At 47.3% G+C, this 17,839-nt stretch overlaps 2 protein-coding genes across 13 annotated transcripts in view; both read left to right on the forward strand.

Annotated features, from left to right (window-relative positions):
• The window catches only part of DEPDC5 (DEP domain containing 5, GATOR1 subcomplex subunit), a 42,799-nt gene extending 36,844 nt beyond the window's left edge, over positions 1-5,955 (forward strand). For 9 of the 12 annotated variants that reach the window (XM_062009569.1, XM_062009574.1, XM_062009575.1 and 6 more), the window contains 5 exons: positions 866-1,035; positions 1,969-2,140; positions 3,156-3,216; positions 4,245-4,327; positions 5,179-5,955. In XM_062009569.1, coding sequence (XP_061865553.1) covers positions 866-1,035; positions 1,969-2,140; positions 3,156-3,216; positions 4,245-4,327; positions 5,179-5,474 — 782 coding nt within the window. In that variant the 3' untranslated portion in view covers positions 5,475-5,955. Of the gene's footprint in view, positions 1-605; positions 1,036-1,968; positions 2,141-3,155; positions 3,217-4,244; positions 4,328-5,178 lie in introns of those variants that run through there. The other 3 variants (XM_062009579.1, XM_062009580.1, XM_062009581.1) reach the window with 2 other exon arrangements.
• A 1,574-nt stretch (positions 5,956-7,529) lies between these two features.
• On the forward strand, positions 7,530-17,557 carry ANHX (anomalous homeobox). Its single transcript, XM_062010333.1, has 7 exons — positions 7,530-7,778; positions 8,385-8,509; positions 8,726-8,849; positions 10,088-10,274; positions 10,742-10,874; positions 15,537-15,624; positions 17,465-17,557. The coding sequence occupies exons 1-7, from the start codon at positions 7,530-7,532 to the stop codon at positions 17,555-17,557; spliced, it is 999 nt and encodes a 332-aa protein (XP_061866317.1).
• Positions 17,558-17,839: the final 282 nt, after the last annotated feature.

The following is a 17,839-nucleotide window of genomic DNA, read 5'->3' on the forward strand; positions in this document are numbered from 1 at the left end:
ATGTATTTGCCAAAAGAAAAGTTGAAAGGGAGAATGTGCTTCGTAGCAGGACTTTGGTCTCCAAGTCAGGAGATCCAGGTTTTATCCCTGGCCTTACAGTCTGCTGCATGATACCAGCCGGGTCACCAGCCACCTTCTGTGCTTCTCCTTCTCTCACCTGATAGCTGAGATGTGCCTTTCGGCGGGAGTGGGGCCCTGGGGCACAGCGGGCGCTGGACTCGGGTCTCTTCCAGCACTGACTGCAAAGCCGTGGGAGGTGTTGCAGTGATGGGGATGCTGCTGCATGAGTCCTGCCTGACTCCTCGTGCTTTCATCAAAAGTGTTGGATGTGCAGTTTTAGCAATGCACTAATGTGGGGTGTTGATGTGGGTTGAAGAAACAAGAAATGTAATTTCTCATCTCCTTTAGCTGTGGAAAGTCCTGGAATGCTCGTGCCCTGTGTCACTGCGCCCTGTTGTGAGTTCTAGTGAGGGCAGATAGAAATACTGAAACCAATTTGGGATGTCTTGGGCCTGAAGGAGCTGATGTTGTCTGGCCATATTTAGTTATGGCACCAGTCACTTACTGATTAGCTGCTCAACTCTTGGTTCTGTGTTTTATTGCAGCTGAGATGTCTTTTGACTGCCTGGGGAGGCAATTCCGTGGCATGGGCCCCCGATTTGAGTGATATGTCAGGGGTTTGCCTTTTGTGACCTGGGTGAGCAGCACTCTGGGACTACTCTGCTAGCCCGAAGATATTTGGGGAGGAGTAGCAGGACAAATTAATTTCAAGTTGCTTGTCTTGTTTCTTCTGTTCTTGTCGTCCTGTCTGCCACCCTCCCTTTAATGCCTCTGTTAAATATGCCCCTGTTCCTTGGCTGCGTAGCTGCCACGGTGCCCGAGCAGCGGACGGTGACGCTCGACGTGGATGTGAATAACCGCACAGACCGTCTGGAGTGGTGCAGTTGTTATTACCATGGCAACTTCTCGCTGAATGCTGCCTTTGAAATCAAGTTACACTGGATGGCAGTGACTGCAGCTGTTCTTTTTGAGATGGTAAGAGTGTGTGTGTGTGCCTGCTGTGTTCTGGGTGGCTGCAGCAATGCCCGACGGCGGGGGACATGGCTTGGGAAGTAGGAGAGAGACTGTGAGTTGGATCTGCCCTTATTCCCATGGGTAGTTTTACTGGTGGTTGTTAGCATCCCTGCATCTGGTCATCATTTATCATGCTATCTGTAGTCCTCCTGTCTGCAGGGTAGTATTGTGCTTTTACTGCACACTATGCAGAGATCAGTACAGGTCAAGGTGATAAATTTAAGTCTCCCTTAGGCAAACCCTGAGCTCTGAGCTGGGTTTTTAGAAAATAATCTTATTTCATGTTACATTCCTTCTGTCCCTAAGCCTGAAAACCATATATCTCAGTGGAACTGCTTTCATGACAGGGCTTTTCCAGGCAACATGTTCTTACTGTTCAACAATGCTTCATAGCTTGGTTTTTTTAAACTCGCTTGAAAACATTTTGAATTGAAAATGCAAATGGTTTGTGTCACTTCTTAATGTTTTGAGTTTTTTATTTTCCCTTTTGTAGCTTGTGTAAAACTCAAATCATTTAACACTAGGTTTTGCCCCACCCAGCCAGAGAGCACTTGGTGGTTGGTTTTGCTTTTTATTTGAAATCATTGCAGTGTTCCAGTAAAGCAGAAGTGCTTAGCCACTGATGATAAGCAGGCTCAATCAGTTCCTGAAAAATGCCCTGTGTTAAAGTGCTTTCTGATTGATGTGGCACTTAAAAAAAGAAAGCTTGATGTCTTGTGCTTGTGCTGCTTTGCTTACAAGGATGCTTGTTGCTTGCCATGCAAAGCAAGCTGAGCCTGGGGAGAATTGAGCGTGCCTGATCTGTTCTCAGGGAATGAGCTACTCTTGTGCACAGAAGTGCCCTTCTTCAGTTTGACATATGTTGTGTGACTCATTGTTTGAATCTTTTCTCAGGTTCAGGGTTGGCATCGGAAAGCCACATCCTGTGGGTTCCTGCTCGTCCCAGTCCTGGAAGGCCCATTTGCTTTGCCCAGTTACTTATATGGAGACCCACTTCGAGCTCAGTTGTTCATCCCACTCAATGTCAGCTGCTTATTGAAGGAGGGCAGTGAGCATTTGTTTGATGGTAAGAAGCCCTCTTTGTTTTCCCCCTTGGTATGCTTTTCTGCAGGCAGGTCCCTTGGGGCATGTAGCTGACATATTTACCTGAGATGCCCTGGCTGGATGGAGGGCCCGTTCCCCGCTTTCGCAGCCCCCTCAAGGCAGTGCTGAGGAAGCTGTGTGGGGAGGCTGATCTGCACACTGTGAAGGGTATGAAGTTGGCAGCAAAAAGTACCAAGGCACAGGAAAGGTTGTCTCCTGGGTGGTCTTTGTTGCCATAATGTTGCATGCCCTTATACAGCCCATGTCACCTAGTTACTCTCCTCGCCATGGCGTTACACTGGGAGTCTGGTTTGCTGGTAGACCCTGGCCACAGCTGCTCTGTGTTTGTATCCTGTGTTTGTTTGTTCTCCCCCTTGGTGAGACTGGGCTCTCTTTTTTGTTACCATGGTTACATTCACGGTGAGAGTGTTTGCACATGAGATTAAGAGCTAGAAACTGCAGTCTCCTTTTCTGCAATGTGACCCTGCCCTTCCAAGTGATGCTGTTGTTGTAAGACTGGAACCTTGAAGATCAGAGAACTCTCTTCCCATGCAGAGAGGGTACAATTAGCAAAAAGCTCTGTTTTAAAATACTAAAGGTTATTTTTTCTTCACTTACATTAACCTTTGACCTGGTGTCCAAGTATAAAATAGTCAGTGATGATACGCTGTGAAGTCACCATAGCCCCACGTTCAGAGCCTTCCAGTGAGACACAGCAGCCCACTCTCCTTCCTTGCTTCCTCCCACACACAACATTACGTTCTTGTCCTTCATCTCAAGAGACACAAAAGCGAAATTCAGGGATGAATCTGCTCCTGGAGTGTCCAAGACATGTCTCTAATAAGATGCCATTCAAGGGACAACTGATGGGAGAAAAATGTGACTTAAATTGCTAGAAAAAGCAAAGTGTACAGAGGTCTTCTGAGGAAAACTGAAATCTTGAAAAAGAAGGAAATAAAGTGGCTTTAACAGGTAACTGGCCTTTTTGTTTGTTTCAGGCTTTGAACCAGAAACATACTGGGACCGTATGCACCTCCTCCAGGAAGCAATTGCACACAGGTATGTACAGAGCAGAGACTGAAAGGCACCTCTCTCCCTGGATAATGTAGGGTGAAGACTGTGCTGGACAACACCGCTCCTGAGCCATGGGGGTTCTGTGCCATCTGTCTCTAAAGTCTGCTTGGGGATTTTTAGACTCAAATCCAACCAGAATGCCTGGTAGTGGCTCTGTGGGTGCAGGGGGCAGCTGGGCAGGGTTTCATTAGCCAGCCACACTCTTCTCATGGGGAAGGCATTGCCTTTGGAAGATTGTTCAAAGTAAGTAGCAGATGTACTGTAAATAGATTTCTTTCTGAGAAGGGACAGTTATTTCCTTTCTATGTACTTAACACATCTTGAACTGGATGACAACCAGTGACACACTGGGGTGTGAGCTGCACACAGGAGGTTGGGTCTAGTTTAGGAAGAAGTTCTTGAATACTATGTAGCCTTACCCCTTCCCCTTTATGACCCTGAGCTGCCAGTTTGTCTCATGGTGTCACTGCCAAGGTCTTTTTCATGACAGAGAGGCTGCCTTTTGCAATGGACTTTAGCTTGGAAACAAACTTTCATTAGCTTAGAAAGCAGGAGAGTAACAAGTATTCTGCAAACAGCAAAGAACTGCTGGGTGAGCTGCTTGAAGGTCTGTGTGGAATATCATATCTTCATGAAAAACAATATGTTACAGCTTGAAACATACCCAAGGAATGTCTGTGTTGATCATTGCTCTTCCCTTGATCATGTGCAGCTGCCCCTATTTGTGAGACTGCTCAGTGCCCTCCCAGGCTGAGCTCTAGGTGCTCTTTTTCCCTATCAGGAGTTAGGACAGAGACTGTGTGGATACACGAAGCTTGCACCCTGTGCCTAGCACGGGGGGGGAATATTTGGAGAAGCTCAGCTCTCTTCATCCCTTTTCCTGTTGCCTTCAGGCCATAAAGGAGTCTTTGTGATAGCAGAAGGTTTCCCTGGTGCCCCCCCAACCCTGTGGGCTGAAAGAATCCTACCTGGAGTGGCTTTTTTTCTTATTCCCATGATGTTTGTCTCTCCAGATTTGGATTTGTGCAAGACAAATACTCGGCCTCTGCATTCAACTTCCCAGCTGAGAACAAGCCCCAGTATATCCATGTCACAGGTAAGCAATATTTGGCAGGCATTGGGGCAGGGAGGATGCTGATATAAACAAAAGAACGATTTCCCATGCAGTTTGTGTTTTGTCAGCAGTGTTGGTCCTCATCATGTCCTGAGTCAGATGACAAGTAAGTGCATCAGCCAACACACACCAGAAAGCTGGAGAGGCAGTATGAAAAGCACAAAATGCGGCTGCTAGTCAGTGGCCTTGGTTTAAAATCTTGCTTTCCAATGTCTCTGAAGGTTTTATTTCCAGGAGATGGAGAAATAAATAAGGCAGAGTTTACTCCAAGTGCAGCATAAATAAATGTGTATCTAGAAGCTAGAAGAAGGGAAAGGTGTTGGGACAAGTTCTCATGCCAAAGGTCTGTTGTAGGTATGTGGGTTGAGCTACACCATGTAGGAGATAAACTATTTAGTATCCACTTTTTCTCATTATCGTTATGTTCTTACAAATGTTGATGGTCTGTCAGCACTCCTAACTGAGCTCCATGCATGGCACAGTCCAGTAAAATAGCTTAGTATATTCTGAGGCATTGCTGGGACATGGAGACAATGACAGGAAGAGAGCTTTTGGAAAATGGCAGAAGAGAATGGAAACTGATGTCAAGCCAGGGAGATGGATCAGAGCTTACTTCTTTGCTTCATTCCCTTCAGCTAAGAGAAGGACAGGACTGAGTGTGCTCGCTCCCTGTGCTGTGAGTTGCAGGAAGAAGTAGCGTGTAAAAGCAAAGGAGGAAAAGATCCCACTTCATCTTGGTAGAAGGCAATTAAATGAAACTCAGTTCAATTAGTCACCTACCAGTGTGGGGCTTTGGATGTGCCCAAGACTGAAGTGCTCTGTGTTTCCTCCAGGGACAGTGTTTCTGCAGCTGCCGTATTCCAAGCGGAAGTTCTCCTGTGGGCAGCAGCGCCGCCGGCGCAACTCCACCAGTTCCACCACGCAGAACATGTTTTGTGAGGAGCGCATCGGCTACAACTGGGCCTACAACACGATGCTGACCAAAACCTGGAGGTCCAGTGCCACTGGGGATGAGAAGTTTGCTGATCGGTTGCTGAAGGACTTCACAGACTTCTGCTGGAACAAAGACAGTCGTCTGGTGTTGTTCTGGACCAACTGTCTGGATAAGATGCACGCCAGTGCTCCGTGAAGGAGGGTTGTATCTCTTGGGGAGACAGCTGGAAGCTTTACCTTGTGGCAAGGAAGTAGAAGTGAAGGATGGCTGGAAGAGAGCCTCTGTTGGATTCATCTTGAGGCTCCAAAAGGACCTGATCAATATTGCTGTTGATATTCAACAGAATTTGATTAAGTCCTTGGAAAAAGAATCTGAGCTGATGGCTTGCCAATGTCTGTCACCTGACCTCAGCTTTGGTTTCAAGTAGCTGCAGTCTTTGCTTGCCAAAATTTCAGTTAGAGCAGAGATAAAGGAGGGAGGGGGCAAGTGGTTTTCAAGGGCAGTTGGGTTCAGCACGGCATGTGATGGCAGCAGGTAACCATCAGCCAGTGTGCCTGAGAGCAGCCTGCCTCTCTGCCCTTTGAGCTGTACCTGATTGTGTGAATATGTAACATAAAATGGGAGAGACACTTGTTAAATTTCATACCTGTAAATAAGTAAAAATGCAGAAAATCAAGTGACCTCCTGTTTTGTTGTAACTCCACACAGCAATACAGAATGGGCGAGAGAAAGAGTATAATTGCCAACAGGAAAGTCTGCTTCTGTTGTCCAGCTCAATAATGAAATGCTCAAAGTTCACTGGTGAGGCTTTGTCCTTTGCTTTGTCCTTTAAGCATCCAGGACTTTCTGTCTCCAGCTCTGGGTCTAGAACAGTGGAGCTGCAGGAGCAAGAAGCCAGTTACTGTTCTGCAAGGCCAGCATCCAAGCCTAAGGAGAAATCAAGGGCAACTAAACACACGCTGCTGCTGATGGGAGGAACAGGGATGATGATGAGCAGATTCTTAGGATACGTCTGTGTACAGACAAGGGCCACAGCCTCGAGCACGGGCACCTTTGCTTTGTTGCACAAAGAAGGTTCATACATGGTGCAGGGACCTGGCCCGAAGTAGTTAAGTGTGGAGGGAGAGTGGTTTAGGACCTGGTAACACCGTTTGCGGGGGCTGCTGGCTGTGGCTGTGAGATGTTGCTGCTGTTACCTTATCTCGTGACGCTCAGTCGGCAGAGGGCTGACACGGTCTCAGCCGCGTTCAGATGCAGCTCCTGGAAAACCATCCCCGTTTAGTCTGACTCGCCTGTTAGTAAACAGTGCACCCCTCAGTTCACCTGAGCGTGTCCGAGTTACCAGCTCCGGTCTGATCCTCATTAACATCTCAAAAGCTGCTCTCTGCTCTGAAAGCAACTTCCCGCGCCGGGTGCTGGCCCGTGTGGCTGTGCCAGGGGCCGGGGCCAGGCCGCCTGCGGGGCGGGGGCGGCGGCAGGGGCAGCCCCCAGCGCCGGCCGGCCCGGCGCCGCTCCTTCCCCTGCCCGCGGCTGCGGACGCGGTGAGCTCTGGGCCGGGGCTCGGCGCGGCGGCGGGTTCCGTCCGCCTCCACCTCGCAGGTATTGGGCAGCCTTTGCCCTCGCGGCCCGCGGGAGCCGGGATGGGGTATCGCCGAGGCGCGGGGCAGGCCCAGGAAAACGGGCCAAAAGCGGCCCCGACCGTCATTTGTTGCCGGTCGCTGCCGCCTGCGCCCGGCCTCTCCTGTGCCGTTTTGGAGGAAAACCTCAATTTGACCTGAACGTGTCTGGGCTTTAAGCTCCGGTGGCTTTAGCCGTACGTAGTGCCCGTTCGGGTACGGCGGCACCGCCGGGCGGGAGCGGAGGATGCAGCGGCACGTGGGGGTGCGCGACGGCGGCTCCGGGCTCACGGACAGACCGAACGGCGCGCCGGGGCCGCCCCGTGTGCGCTTCCCCACAGCCGCCCTCCGGCTTTAGCCTCCTTCAGCCGCCAAGCTTTGGGGCAAGTTTAACGTGCCTTTCTGAGCTCAGCTTTCTCAGCTCCAAACCTGGTGTGGCTTCAGCCTTCCACGGCTGCTTTAGGCCTGGTTTTATTTAAGTGTTTTGAGGTCGTTGAGCAGCTTTTAACAACACAGTGAATTTCTTTCCCTTAAAAAAAAAAGCATACCATAGAAACTAAAAATAGGAGATAATGGTTCTTCTCTAACCACAACTTTGTGCATTGCATGAGAAGGTTTCCAACAGGACGTAAGGATGAAGCGGTTCATGGCCATGTTAAGCAGGAATAAAAACAAGGATCCCCCTCCCACCAAGCTGCTGGATCTAGCAGGACAGCTTTGCCAGGACCTCCAGAGCTCGTCTCCTCATCTGGAGAAGCTGGTTGAGGCCATTCTGGGATGCAAACACAAGATACATTTTCTCACTAACATCCACATTGTCCGAGCTTGTGTGTTTGTTCATATCCGTAACAGGCAGCATGACACAGCCTGCAAGCTCCTGGAGGTAGGGATGTGTTCTTCATTTCTTCATGGAGACAAAAAGCAGCATTAGAAAAATGTTAGAGCAGTTGGTGCAGAGATACCCAAACTGCAGGACGTGGAGCGTTTCCAGCTGGCATACAGCAGTGGAAAGTGCTAGGTGCTGTGGGTTGACCTGAAACACAGGATAAAGCTTTTGCTACAGGCAGTTACTGTCAGTCAGCTGGGGGAAAAAGGGTAATGGGGTGATTGCAGGATTGGTTGTAGTTTGTGGGATATTTGTTCTTAAGTGTGGTGGTTCTTGTCACAAACTTGGGGCTCAGTACATAAAAGCCTTGGGGAAGCCAAGTTTAGAAGGCTTTCCAGGATGAGAAGATGTGAGGAAGGCTGGATGGCACCACTCAAGGTGAGATATTTTGGGCTCTAGACCTGGTATGTTCCCCAGGGAAAAGGGAGGCATTAGGCAGACAACTCCCTGGATACATTAGAGAAGGTACAGTGAGCCCTGTGCTTGGGTTATGCTGCCAGCTTTGTCAGACCAGGAGGAGCCTCTGAGTAAGTTTCTGGTTGTTAAGGGTTTCTCCTTTATAGGGAGCCTGACCTGGAAAGCTTACATACTGTTTTGTTTTAGTGTTGCAAGGCAGAAGAGAAGGAGGAGCTGGTACAGCTTTGGCATGAGATTCACTACCAGAGAGTTATGGAGAAACACCACACAGATTTTCTGACACCACTGCAGAAATTCCGCTGCAGAAAGAGGTGCTGTAGCATGGGGGAAGCAAACTGGGGATTTTTTCTCTGCTGCAGTTAGCAGATGCAGGGGCCAGAGATGCAGAGGCTGGTTTTGCATCTCAAGGTGGCTGCTTCTTGGAGCTAAGTTTTTCTTGGCTTTTTGACCACCTGTGGCAATGGGAGAAAATTCCCCTGAATGACTCTTTTTGAGTCCTTTTTAATCCAGTTTTCTCCTGTGTGCAGGAATCCCCCACCTGTTTCCCTTTGTCCTGAAGGTTTGAAGAGTCGCAACTATTCAGATGAAGTACGCCAGCAGTTGCACAGGTTTGCTGCAGAGGTCACAACAAACCCAAACAAGAAGCAGCGGGTAGGGAAATGCCACTGCCAGTCAGGTCTCCTTGTCACAAACAAGCACAACTCTGCATTCAGGGATCTATAACTAGTTTCATTCTAAAGCTTCCTTTTTAGGAGTGCCAGTGGGGTTGGGATTCCCCATGTGTGATCTTTCCCTAAAGGTTTCCTTAAAAATGGATCAAGTATGTGCTAAGTAATTTCACTTGCTTTGGACAGAAAGATCAGGGGAAAAAAGTTCCTCACTGGGCTTTTTAACAGTTCTAATTTTGTAGTGATTGAGCATAGGCAGTGAAACAGCCATTGCTCAGAAGAGCTACAGTACAGGGATGGGTGGTGACTCGGCTGAGTTATAGCTTGCATAAAATTGCCCTTGACTTCCCAGACTGGTTTTTGTTCTGTCTTATCACATTAAATTCACAGAAGTCACAAACGTGATAGGCTGTGTTGATGTGTGTATGTATCTACCTTTTTAGACAGGGCCAAATTTGTAGTGAATGTGACATATAAATGAATTCAGTAATCCCTGTGATTACCACCTTGCAAGGTGAAGGCTTTGGATTGCCTTTGTGGTGCTCAGTGTTTCCACTGCTCTTATATGAGGCAGCATGGCCTGATGATTCTGCAATGTGAAGATGATTTATTTCTTACCCTTTTCACAAAGCAGCAACAACTTCCAAATTTTCATTTAAAAAAACCACTTGGAATTGGGAGCATAATGAAGGTACAAGCTTAAGTCCTAAATGGTGAGGACACAATGGTCACTTAGGCATTGATTTCTTCACCATGCAACCTCGTTATTTAATAGTTTAATACAGCAGGATTTTTTCTGTCACTGTGATGCAGATGTTTATACTGCTCAGAGTTTGTGAAAAGTATTGAATGTGGTACATGAGTTAGTGTTTATCCTGTTAGTGTCATGTTAGTGATGTAAAGCTGTCATTCTGTGGAAAGAGCATCAGGTGAGGTTTTACATTTAAATATAGCAATATAAAATGGCAGTATATGGTTTCTTTTAGCAAACAAAGTGACTGGGGAGCAGGGTGGAATATATGTTTTCCAGCAACTCTAATGAGTTTATAAATTAGTCTCAATGGGATCCACACAGACTTATCAGAGACTTAGTGAGCAAACATCTCTGGGTCTGAAAGCTCTTTTGCTGGGCTGTTTTGAGAACTGAAGGGAAAAGCCTGATTATTTGGATGTGTGGTTTATTCTTTTACCCTTGATCTCTCCCCACACCTGGGTTCACAGGAGAGGCTGGCTCAGGACATGAACCTGCAGCCAAATCAGGTCTATAATTGGTTTGCAAATTATCGACGGCGTCAAAAATCCTCCCTCCTTCGTTTGGAAAAGCTCAACAACATGTGTTCTGAGAGGGCTTTGTCTTACCACACAAAGGAGCAGCAGGATAAAGGATCTTATGCTTCACAAACTGCAGGTTTGTCTCTTCCCTAATGATCTTTGTCTGTGGTCCAGAAAGCTAAAAAGCAGTTTTCAGTTCCCTCAGGAGGGGAAGGATATTCCTTCTCCAGAGTAACTTCTGTACACTGATGGACAAAGTGGACATAGGAGGACTCTGCTGAAGTAGGGTGCCTTGTTGTTTGGCCAGAGACTGTTGCTCTGTAGACAGAGCAAATATTGCTAAGGCCTGTGTGAGGACAGGTGAAAAGAGATGGGGCACTACACAAAAGCAAACACACAGGAGGCAAGTTTTAGCTCTCAGCTTCTGGGATCGGGGCAGTACTCCAGTAAAACTCAGTGTTTCTATGCCCCTTCCCAAAATCTTCACCACACTTCAGTCACAGGGAATAAGTCTTGCTGCATTTGGAATATTAGACTTGTTTAATTGCTTTAGCTTTTAGTAACTATTAGTGTTCCTTTACCTTCCTGGCCTGCATCTTTCAGATGGATCTCATGTAGACATCAGCTCTGAGCAAATGGAGATAACCCTCACGCCCTGTGACCCAGGGTGGGAGCAGTCAGCTGCAGATCTGGATAAGCCTCCTGAAGGAACGTATTTAAAGATGCTGGAATCCAGGTGATGTATGAAAAAAAATCTTTACAGTGACAGTTGAGACATGAAGCAACCTTTAAACTCATTCATAGGACTGACAATCATGGCACTTCCTAGGGAACATCACTTAGGACATTTGACTTCATAGATGGGCATGGTCAATGCCCAGTATCAGGCAGGCACAACTTCTAGCAGTTAATCTCCCAGCTGTCAAGGGCAGGATGCAAAGGTTTAACTGGGGGGTCTCCACTCCTTGCAAAGCAATATGTCTGGCTGATTTTTTTTCTCCATTGTTACAGCTTTATGCACAGCTGTGGGCTGTATGAAGTGAGGACAAACCAGGTTTTGTTGAGCACTCACAATGCTGAACAACCTGTAGCTTTTTGCACTGAGGCAATGCTGGAACCCAGATCCTGCTTCAGCTCTGCTGTGATGCAGCCCAGAGAAGCAGGAAGCAGTGCTGCTGCCAGCCCACAGATGGATGACTTTGCCCTGTGCTCCTGCGGGTCCCTGGCTCTCCCCACTGGGCAGCTGGCCCCATGGCAGGCCCCTGGCTGCACCACGGGCATCTCTGGCTCCATGTGGACCCCATGTATACAAGGTTGGTAAAACTACACCCAGACTAAGGACCTGAAGAGCATTCAAGCTTCTCTTCCCTTTGTGGTAAACACTCTTCCTCACTTACGTGGCTTCCTGATGCCATGACAGATGTGAGCAAGGCTCATCTTGAGCTCTACTCCCATAGTAGCTCAATGAGAAAGGTATTCAAACAGACACTGTTACCTACTCTTCTGCTTAAACTGTAGCTGCTTCTGTAAGATAGTACTTTTCCAGACAAGTGGATTCCTTGTAGTATTTCCATTGGAAGAGTCCCTTCAGGTGTTGTCTGCTCACCTTGCCAGTTTGCAAAGAGATTGCCTGAGCAGAGGCTGAGAACTCTTTAACTGTGACATGGTTCTTGCCTTCAGCAATACCATCCATCTCTTTTCCTCTCCCTGTTCTTCAGAGCCTAACAGGATATGTAAGTGATGTCTACCTGCTTTTGCTGTAGATCTGCAGAACAGAAAGTGCTTTGAGTGCCATCCACCCAGCACCTGGTGAATGTGGAACAAGGGGAGGAATAGCTGGGTCAGAGGTTGGGGTCATGTTATCTGTAATTGTCTTTAATATGAGCATTTATTTCAGCAGGTATCACAGCTCCCTTGAGCAGAGTCCCTCAGGGTGGCTTTATTGAGGCCAGTTCAGGAAGAATCATTCAGCAGTCAGATTTAGAGGTTGAAAGCTTCATCCTTAGAGAAGGACAGCTAGGGACTCTGGAATCTCTTCTTCCCCACAGGTAAAGGGAGCGGAAAGCACAGGGCTTCTTAAAGGCAGGAGTAACAATGATGCTGTGGGTCTGTCCTGGTCCTGATGCCTCTGTAGAAAAGGGCTGTGGAAAGAGTGTAGTTGATGCATCTCACTCCAGGGGCCTGACTCTCCCTGTGTCCATCACGTTTTGCAGAAATTCCTGTCCGTGCCCTGGCAGTGGGAAATGCTGTGTAAGTGTCTGTGTGTGGAAGTGTGTGTGTGTGTTAAGTATATGTGTGTGGAGGTGTGTGTGTGGAAGTGTTCGTGTGGTTTACAGTGGAGGCACCAAGGAGACTCGGGACCTGCCGCCTCAGAAAAGACACGAACCCCTGTCTTTAAAGCAGGCTTAGCTTCAAAGTTATTTGCCTGTTTTTATTTTTGGCACACAATCATAACCTATAGTGATCCAGTGAGTCTGTGGGCTGGGTTGGTAGGGCCTGTACTTCATCCTAAAATAGTCTTTGTAGCATCATAACCTCATGACATGATTATTCCATGGTGTGAGCTTTCCAAATTGGAAGACAGAAAGGCAGGCACTGTTCTGTCTTTGTGTTTTCCACCTGTAACAAATGTTTCAGACTGCAGGTTTTCTCTGGGACTTGAGATAGATTCACAGAATGCAAAACAACAAAAATCTGTGCCATCTTCCATATGTTATACAACTTCCATAATGTTACATAAAAATAAACACTGCCAAACATGTTATAAGATTCCTTTAACGTAGTGATCTGCAAGAGGGAGCAGGAGCCCCATTTCATAACCCTTCTGCTTAACACTGTCCAGCATTTGTGCTGGCATGACACTGTCAATAACTCAGCAAAGGGAAACAGTTTTTTTCCCACTTTATGGATGAGGAAGCAGAGGCACAGGGAGGCTTTGTGGCTTGTTAAGCAACAAGGGAAGGCAATGGTTCACTGGAGATAAAGGTTGTTGGGGTTTTGTCTCCCAGTTCTGCCCCCAGTTCCCAGCTGACTTGGTGCCTGCAGCTGTTCACGTGCATGTCAAGCTCCTCTGAATTGCTGGGGAGAACCCAGGTCTGGGCATTATAAACCCACCTCAGTCTGTGGTTTAGGTTTCTGGGCTTTAAACAGTGGTGAAAGATCATGAAAGATCAGTGAGGCTTGCTGACAATATTTTGGCTAGATTTAAAGTTGCATGTTCTGACTCTAGAGTGAGCTCATGTTTATTTTTAAAATGTGTCCTGCCAGTAGAAGAAATCCATGGTGAATGTTGCTGGGTATGTCAGTTGTGCCAGGAATCCACACACTCTTTATAGTATTCTTGGCAGGACTTACTGCTTTGTTGACACCTTCTGCTGAAGATATAGTTATTTGAACTCTACCATGTTTAGTGGCCTGGTCCAGGTCCCCCCAAAACCTTGAACTCCCCCAAATACCAGGAGAGCAGATCTCTTTGGAAATGAGTGGTTCTTGGGCTGCATTTTCAACCAGACCCTTTTGCATTTCTCTCATGTGAGTAGCCTTGGGTAAGACCACTGTTCTATGAATGGCAGTGAGAGAGGATCACCTCTGTGGTCAGGCAGAGCCCTTCAAGAGAAGTAACTGGGTTAGACAGAAGTATTGTGTCACCAGTCATCTTCAGCAGTATTGTTGGGATAAGCATCACTCGTCTCAGACTCATGAGGGAGTCAACAGCTTAAACGCGAGGCAAACGAATGTTGCTGTCCTGGAAAGACAGAGCAATGAAGTTATCCCTGCACAGAGGAGATTATTTATCCAGGGTCACCGACCTCCTCCTGGAGTGGGCTGTCTGCCTTGCCAGCAGCTGGGGCTCCCTGCTTCCTAAGGGCACGGGTAGAGCTATAAGTCAGCCAAAGGACCCTCAGTCTGCTTGTCTCATTTTAAAGGTGCTGCCCTGGAAAGGGCTTGGCCTGGATGCTTATTAGAACAATTCCTGTTGATTTCTTTGATGGGATTTTACAGTCAGTCCTACGCACTTGGGATGAATCCAAACCCCTTATGATCTACAGGGCTGTGAAGTGGGAGTGTGAGGGGGAACCAAGCTTGAAACTGACTGTCTCCATCTGCTCCTGCTGCCTGACAGGAGACTCTGATACAGCTAGTGGACTGGAAGTCCCTGTGGGACATCAGACAGATGCTCGTCTTTACAGAGAGTGGCGATGTATCCTCTTTGCTCCTCGAGCTGGGGCAGGTGGAACGTAGGCCAGCTAATGGTTCCTGCAGAACAGAACTCCCATTGCAAGCAGAAAAGCACACTGAACTCTGTGGAGCAAGGCAGACTGCATTTACGAGCCAGCATACTGATTTAGGAAACACCAGTGCTGAAATGTTCATTGCAGCTTACTGCTTCTGCCTGCAATTGTGGCATTCAGCTCGGAGTGCTGGCAATCCTCCTGCTGTTAGGCTCTCCCCCCTGGATGACCCAGCACCCCAACACTGGCAAGTTCCAAACACACAAAAGGAGACTACTTTTTGGCATGTTGCATAATTAAATCTCAGAATTCGTTGCCAAGGGCATTGAGTGTGTCAATGTAAGTGGGCTGTGAAGAGGCAAATTCTTGTGGGGGCAGGGGGCTGAGTCCATTTGTGTTAGTGCATGTAATTGCCTGAATGCAGCCTGCAGCAGAGGAGTCTCAGGACTGACTGCTGGGAGTTTGGCAGTGGGCCAAGGAAGGGCAAACTGACACTTGCCCTGCTTCTTCTATGCTGTATGAATTGGCACTTTTGGTCTGGGCCTATTTGGCCATCGGTGCCCTGGGCTGTTCTTGGGAGTGGTACGGACCATGTTGTTGGAGCACAGGTACTTTTGAGTTGGTGATGGAGAGAACAAGTCCCCATCAGCAAGTACCTGGTGTCTCCTACTTGACCCAGTGCCTGCAGACTGTGACCTCTTTGGAGAGGCTGGCAGAGCCCCAGGGGAGGTGGGGGCAGAGCAGCCAGTCCCCAGGCTCTTGAGGGCAGCCTTGAAAAGCTGTAGTAGACTCGTAGCCAGTGTTGTGGCTATGTCTCAAGCCACATGTTTATCTGTTTTGACTCTTGGGATCTGTATCTCTAAAATATGTTCCAGGACAGAGAAGATTTAGTAGACATCTCCTTGTTTATGGAGAGTGTTCTAGGGGCATAAGGAAAGTAGCAAATCCTATATACTGCTCCTGTTCAGGCTAGTCCTCCCATGCAGAATCTGTACTGTCGGGTCATAACCATTTGGAGAAATGGGGCAGGTTTGTAGACAACTTAAAAGAACTCTTTTGAATGAATAGCCTTGCTAGCAGCCCCTCTTGTCCTGCTGCAAAACGTTACAGTAAGTGGTGAGGAGAGCATAAATACAAATGCATTTGTATATCATATTTTCTTCCAGTTCCTGTCAGACTATGTTTGGCAAGCCTCATTGCCCACCTGTTTCTGCACCCTTCATGGAAGAAAGCCAAGCCTTGGGACAAAGCCAGGTAACAGAACACACCTAATGTTCAGGGAAAGGAACTCAGTCTCATACACACTATCCAGCTGTACCTCTCACACGGGAGACCTGAAACCTCACAGGGTGTTTAGTATGAAGCACGTCTGATCTAAGCATGCCTTTGGAATCCAGAGCAAGCTGGGCATTCCCTGGGTAGCATTTTTTCTACTCAGATTGCTAATGTTTTTTTCCACTCAGACCCTAATTTTACTAAAGATGTCATTAAAATGATGCCCAAAGCAGCCTGTGCAGATCCAAAGTGTCGTTTAAGTTTTGAGCAATGTGGGGCTCACCTAGCATGGTGGAAGGAAGATGACAGGAAGATGGCTGCTTGAGGGCCCTCCTCTCTGAGGGCTTCTGCAGGATTTGACTCTGCTCTCAGACCTCTTAAAATATTCATGTAATTTTAATTTCCAGGTCTGTTTTTGATGAGGAGAAGGGATTTTGCACTGTTCTGAGATGGCTGATAGCATTGTACAGAGCAGTATTACTATAGGACAAGAAAAACAGAACTTAGTTTCATAGTCTGGATGCGGTCTGCATGCCTTCTTATGCTGATTTTAAGGCAGCAGAGAATAGAAGTTATAAATCTGGTACTTTCAAGGGGATGGGAACACATCTCTGAATTAAATACATAAAAATAGGACCCAAGAAAGCCCCATCTAAACTGTACCTTCAGCTACTTTTTGACTTCACGTTTGTTCGCCTATCAGTCAGTCAGCATCCATTTCTGTTTCTCTTGCAGTGTAAGCTGCTGGAGACAACCTTTTTAAAAGAGATTTTGAAAAGCAGGAGACCATATCTGCCAGCCTCATTATAGCAAGCGGCAGAGGGTAGTAACACAACCTCTTTTGAGCCTTTGAAAGCATCAATATAAAGATCTGTATCTTGGAAAGTGGCCTTTTTACCAGCCATAATGCGAGCCTGGCGAGTAGGAAAGCTTTGGACATTAATAATGAATGAGCTTTTGCTAAGATTTCCAAGCATGCAGGCTCTGTAGCTGGAGTTTCCATCCTGCAATTCTGCATTCTTGCACTGATTTTTGTAATGGTGTAGAAACATGATACTCAGTGCAAGATGGGCTGGGGAGCAAGACAGCCTGTGATGCCTGCAGATGTCAAAGGGGATGTCTTCGAATCCTTGTAACAATTGCTCAGTTTGGGAATCCAGAAAAGTGTGCTGTAGGAAAAGGAAGAGTTTGAATGCATATATAATTTTACAGTGTTCAACAGACTTCCTGGGCACTCTGTTCCTTGCTGAAGTAACTTGCCCTGGGCTTGTTGCAGGAACATGCAGACAGTTGGTTGCAGTGTGTGAACCAGAAGGGCACAGATGTACCCTTGCTTTTGTCCACATGTGACTTGTAATTTGCTTTTCATAGGTCATGCATCCCATGAGAGCCAAAATGAGAGTAAAACAAAACAATAATTCATTTTGGAGACATTTATTTCCCTCCCTGAACAGAATTCCCTTGCTCAGGTGATCGTTCCCTCCTTAATTATTTCATCCTGGTCTTACATCCCTCTGTCATTTACTTGCTTCTATAGGAGCCAGTGCATTGGGCAGAGGGTAGGGGATTTCTCTTCTGAATTACTAAGACTTGAATCGTGATTGTGCTTGTCAGTTTTACACCCACATCCTGAACTTACAGGGGAACAAGAATTTTGTGACAAAGCCCTCACTGTGACATGTCAGCCCTCACTGCTGACATTCCGCAGCACTGCCATTGTGTGCTGCTGTGTGTCTGCCCAAAGGAGCTTCCCCCATGAGCAACAGCATTCTCAGGAATGGTGTGTGGTGAAGCTTTGCTTTCTTCCCGTGCCTTTCAGGTCCTGGAGGATCCAGCTGGTGACCCGTTGACCAACGACACGTTCTGGGCAGCGTGGCTGCTGTTCGAATTCTCGGCCGGGAGACGGATGTGACCTGTCTGCAGAGACACTCGCCGTGGTCTGCACGTCCCCAGGAAACACCTCATCCTCTTCTGAGTTTTTGCACTTTTTTTAATTAAATGAATGAGGGGTTTGACAAGGAGATTAATAGCATAAGGTTGAAGGATGAGGGCCTTTTCTAATGGTTAAAAAGTTTGTTATAGTTACAGTTTTCTTAAGAATTTTGCAAAGGACAGAAGAAACCAAAGGTGCATTGTGGACTGTAGCTTTTTACTGGAGCAGTCTGAAGCTGCACTGTAGATGCTAAAAATATCA

The sequence above is a fragment of the Colius striatus genome, chromosome 17, assembly GCF_028858725.1.
Source record: "Colius striatus isolate bColStr4 chromosome 17, bColStr4.1.hap1, whole genome shotgun sequence".
In the NCBI taxonomy this organism is placed as follows: Eukaryota; Metazoa; Chordata; class Aves; order Coliiformes; family Coliidae; genus Colius; species Colius striatus.

Coding starts and splice junctions, on each gene's coding strand:
- ANHX (XM_062010333.1), top strand. CDS start 7,530: ATGAAGCGGTTCATGGCCATGTTAAGCAGGAATAAAAACAAGGATCCC. Junction 10,275..10,741: donor TTATGCTTCACAAACTGCAG/GTTTGTCTCTTC, acceptor TGCATCTTTCAG/ATGGATCTCATGTAGACATC. Junction 15,625..17,464: donor AAGCCTTGGGACAAAGCCAG/GTAACAGAACAC, acceptor CGTGCCTTTCAG/GTCCTGGAGGATCCAGCTGG.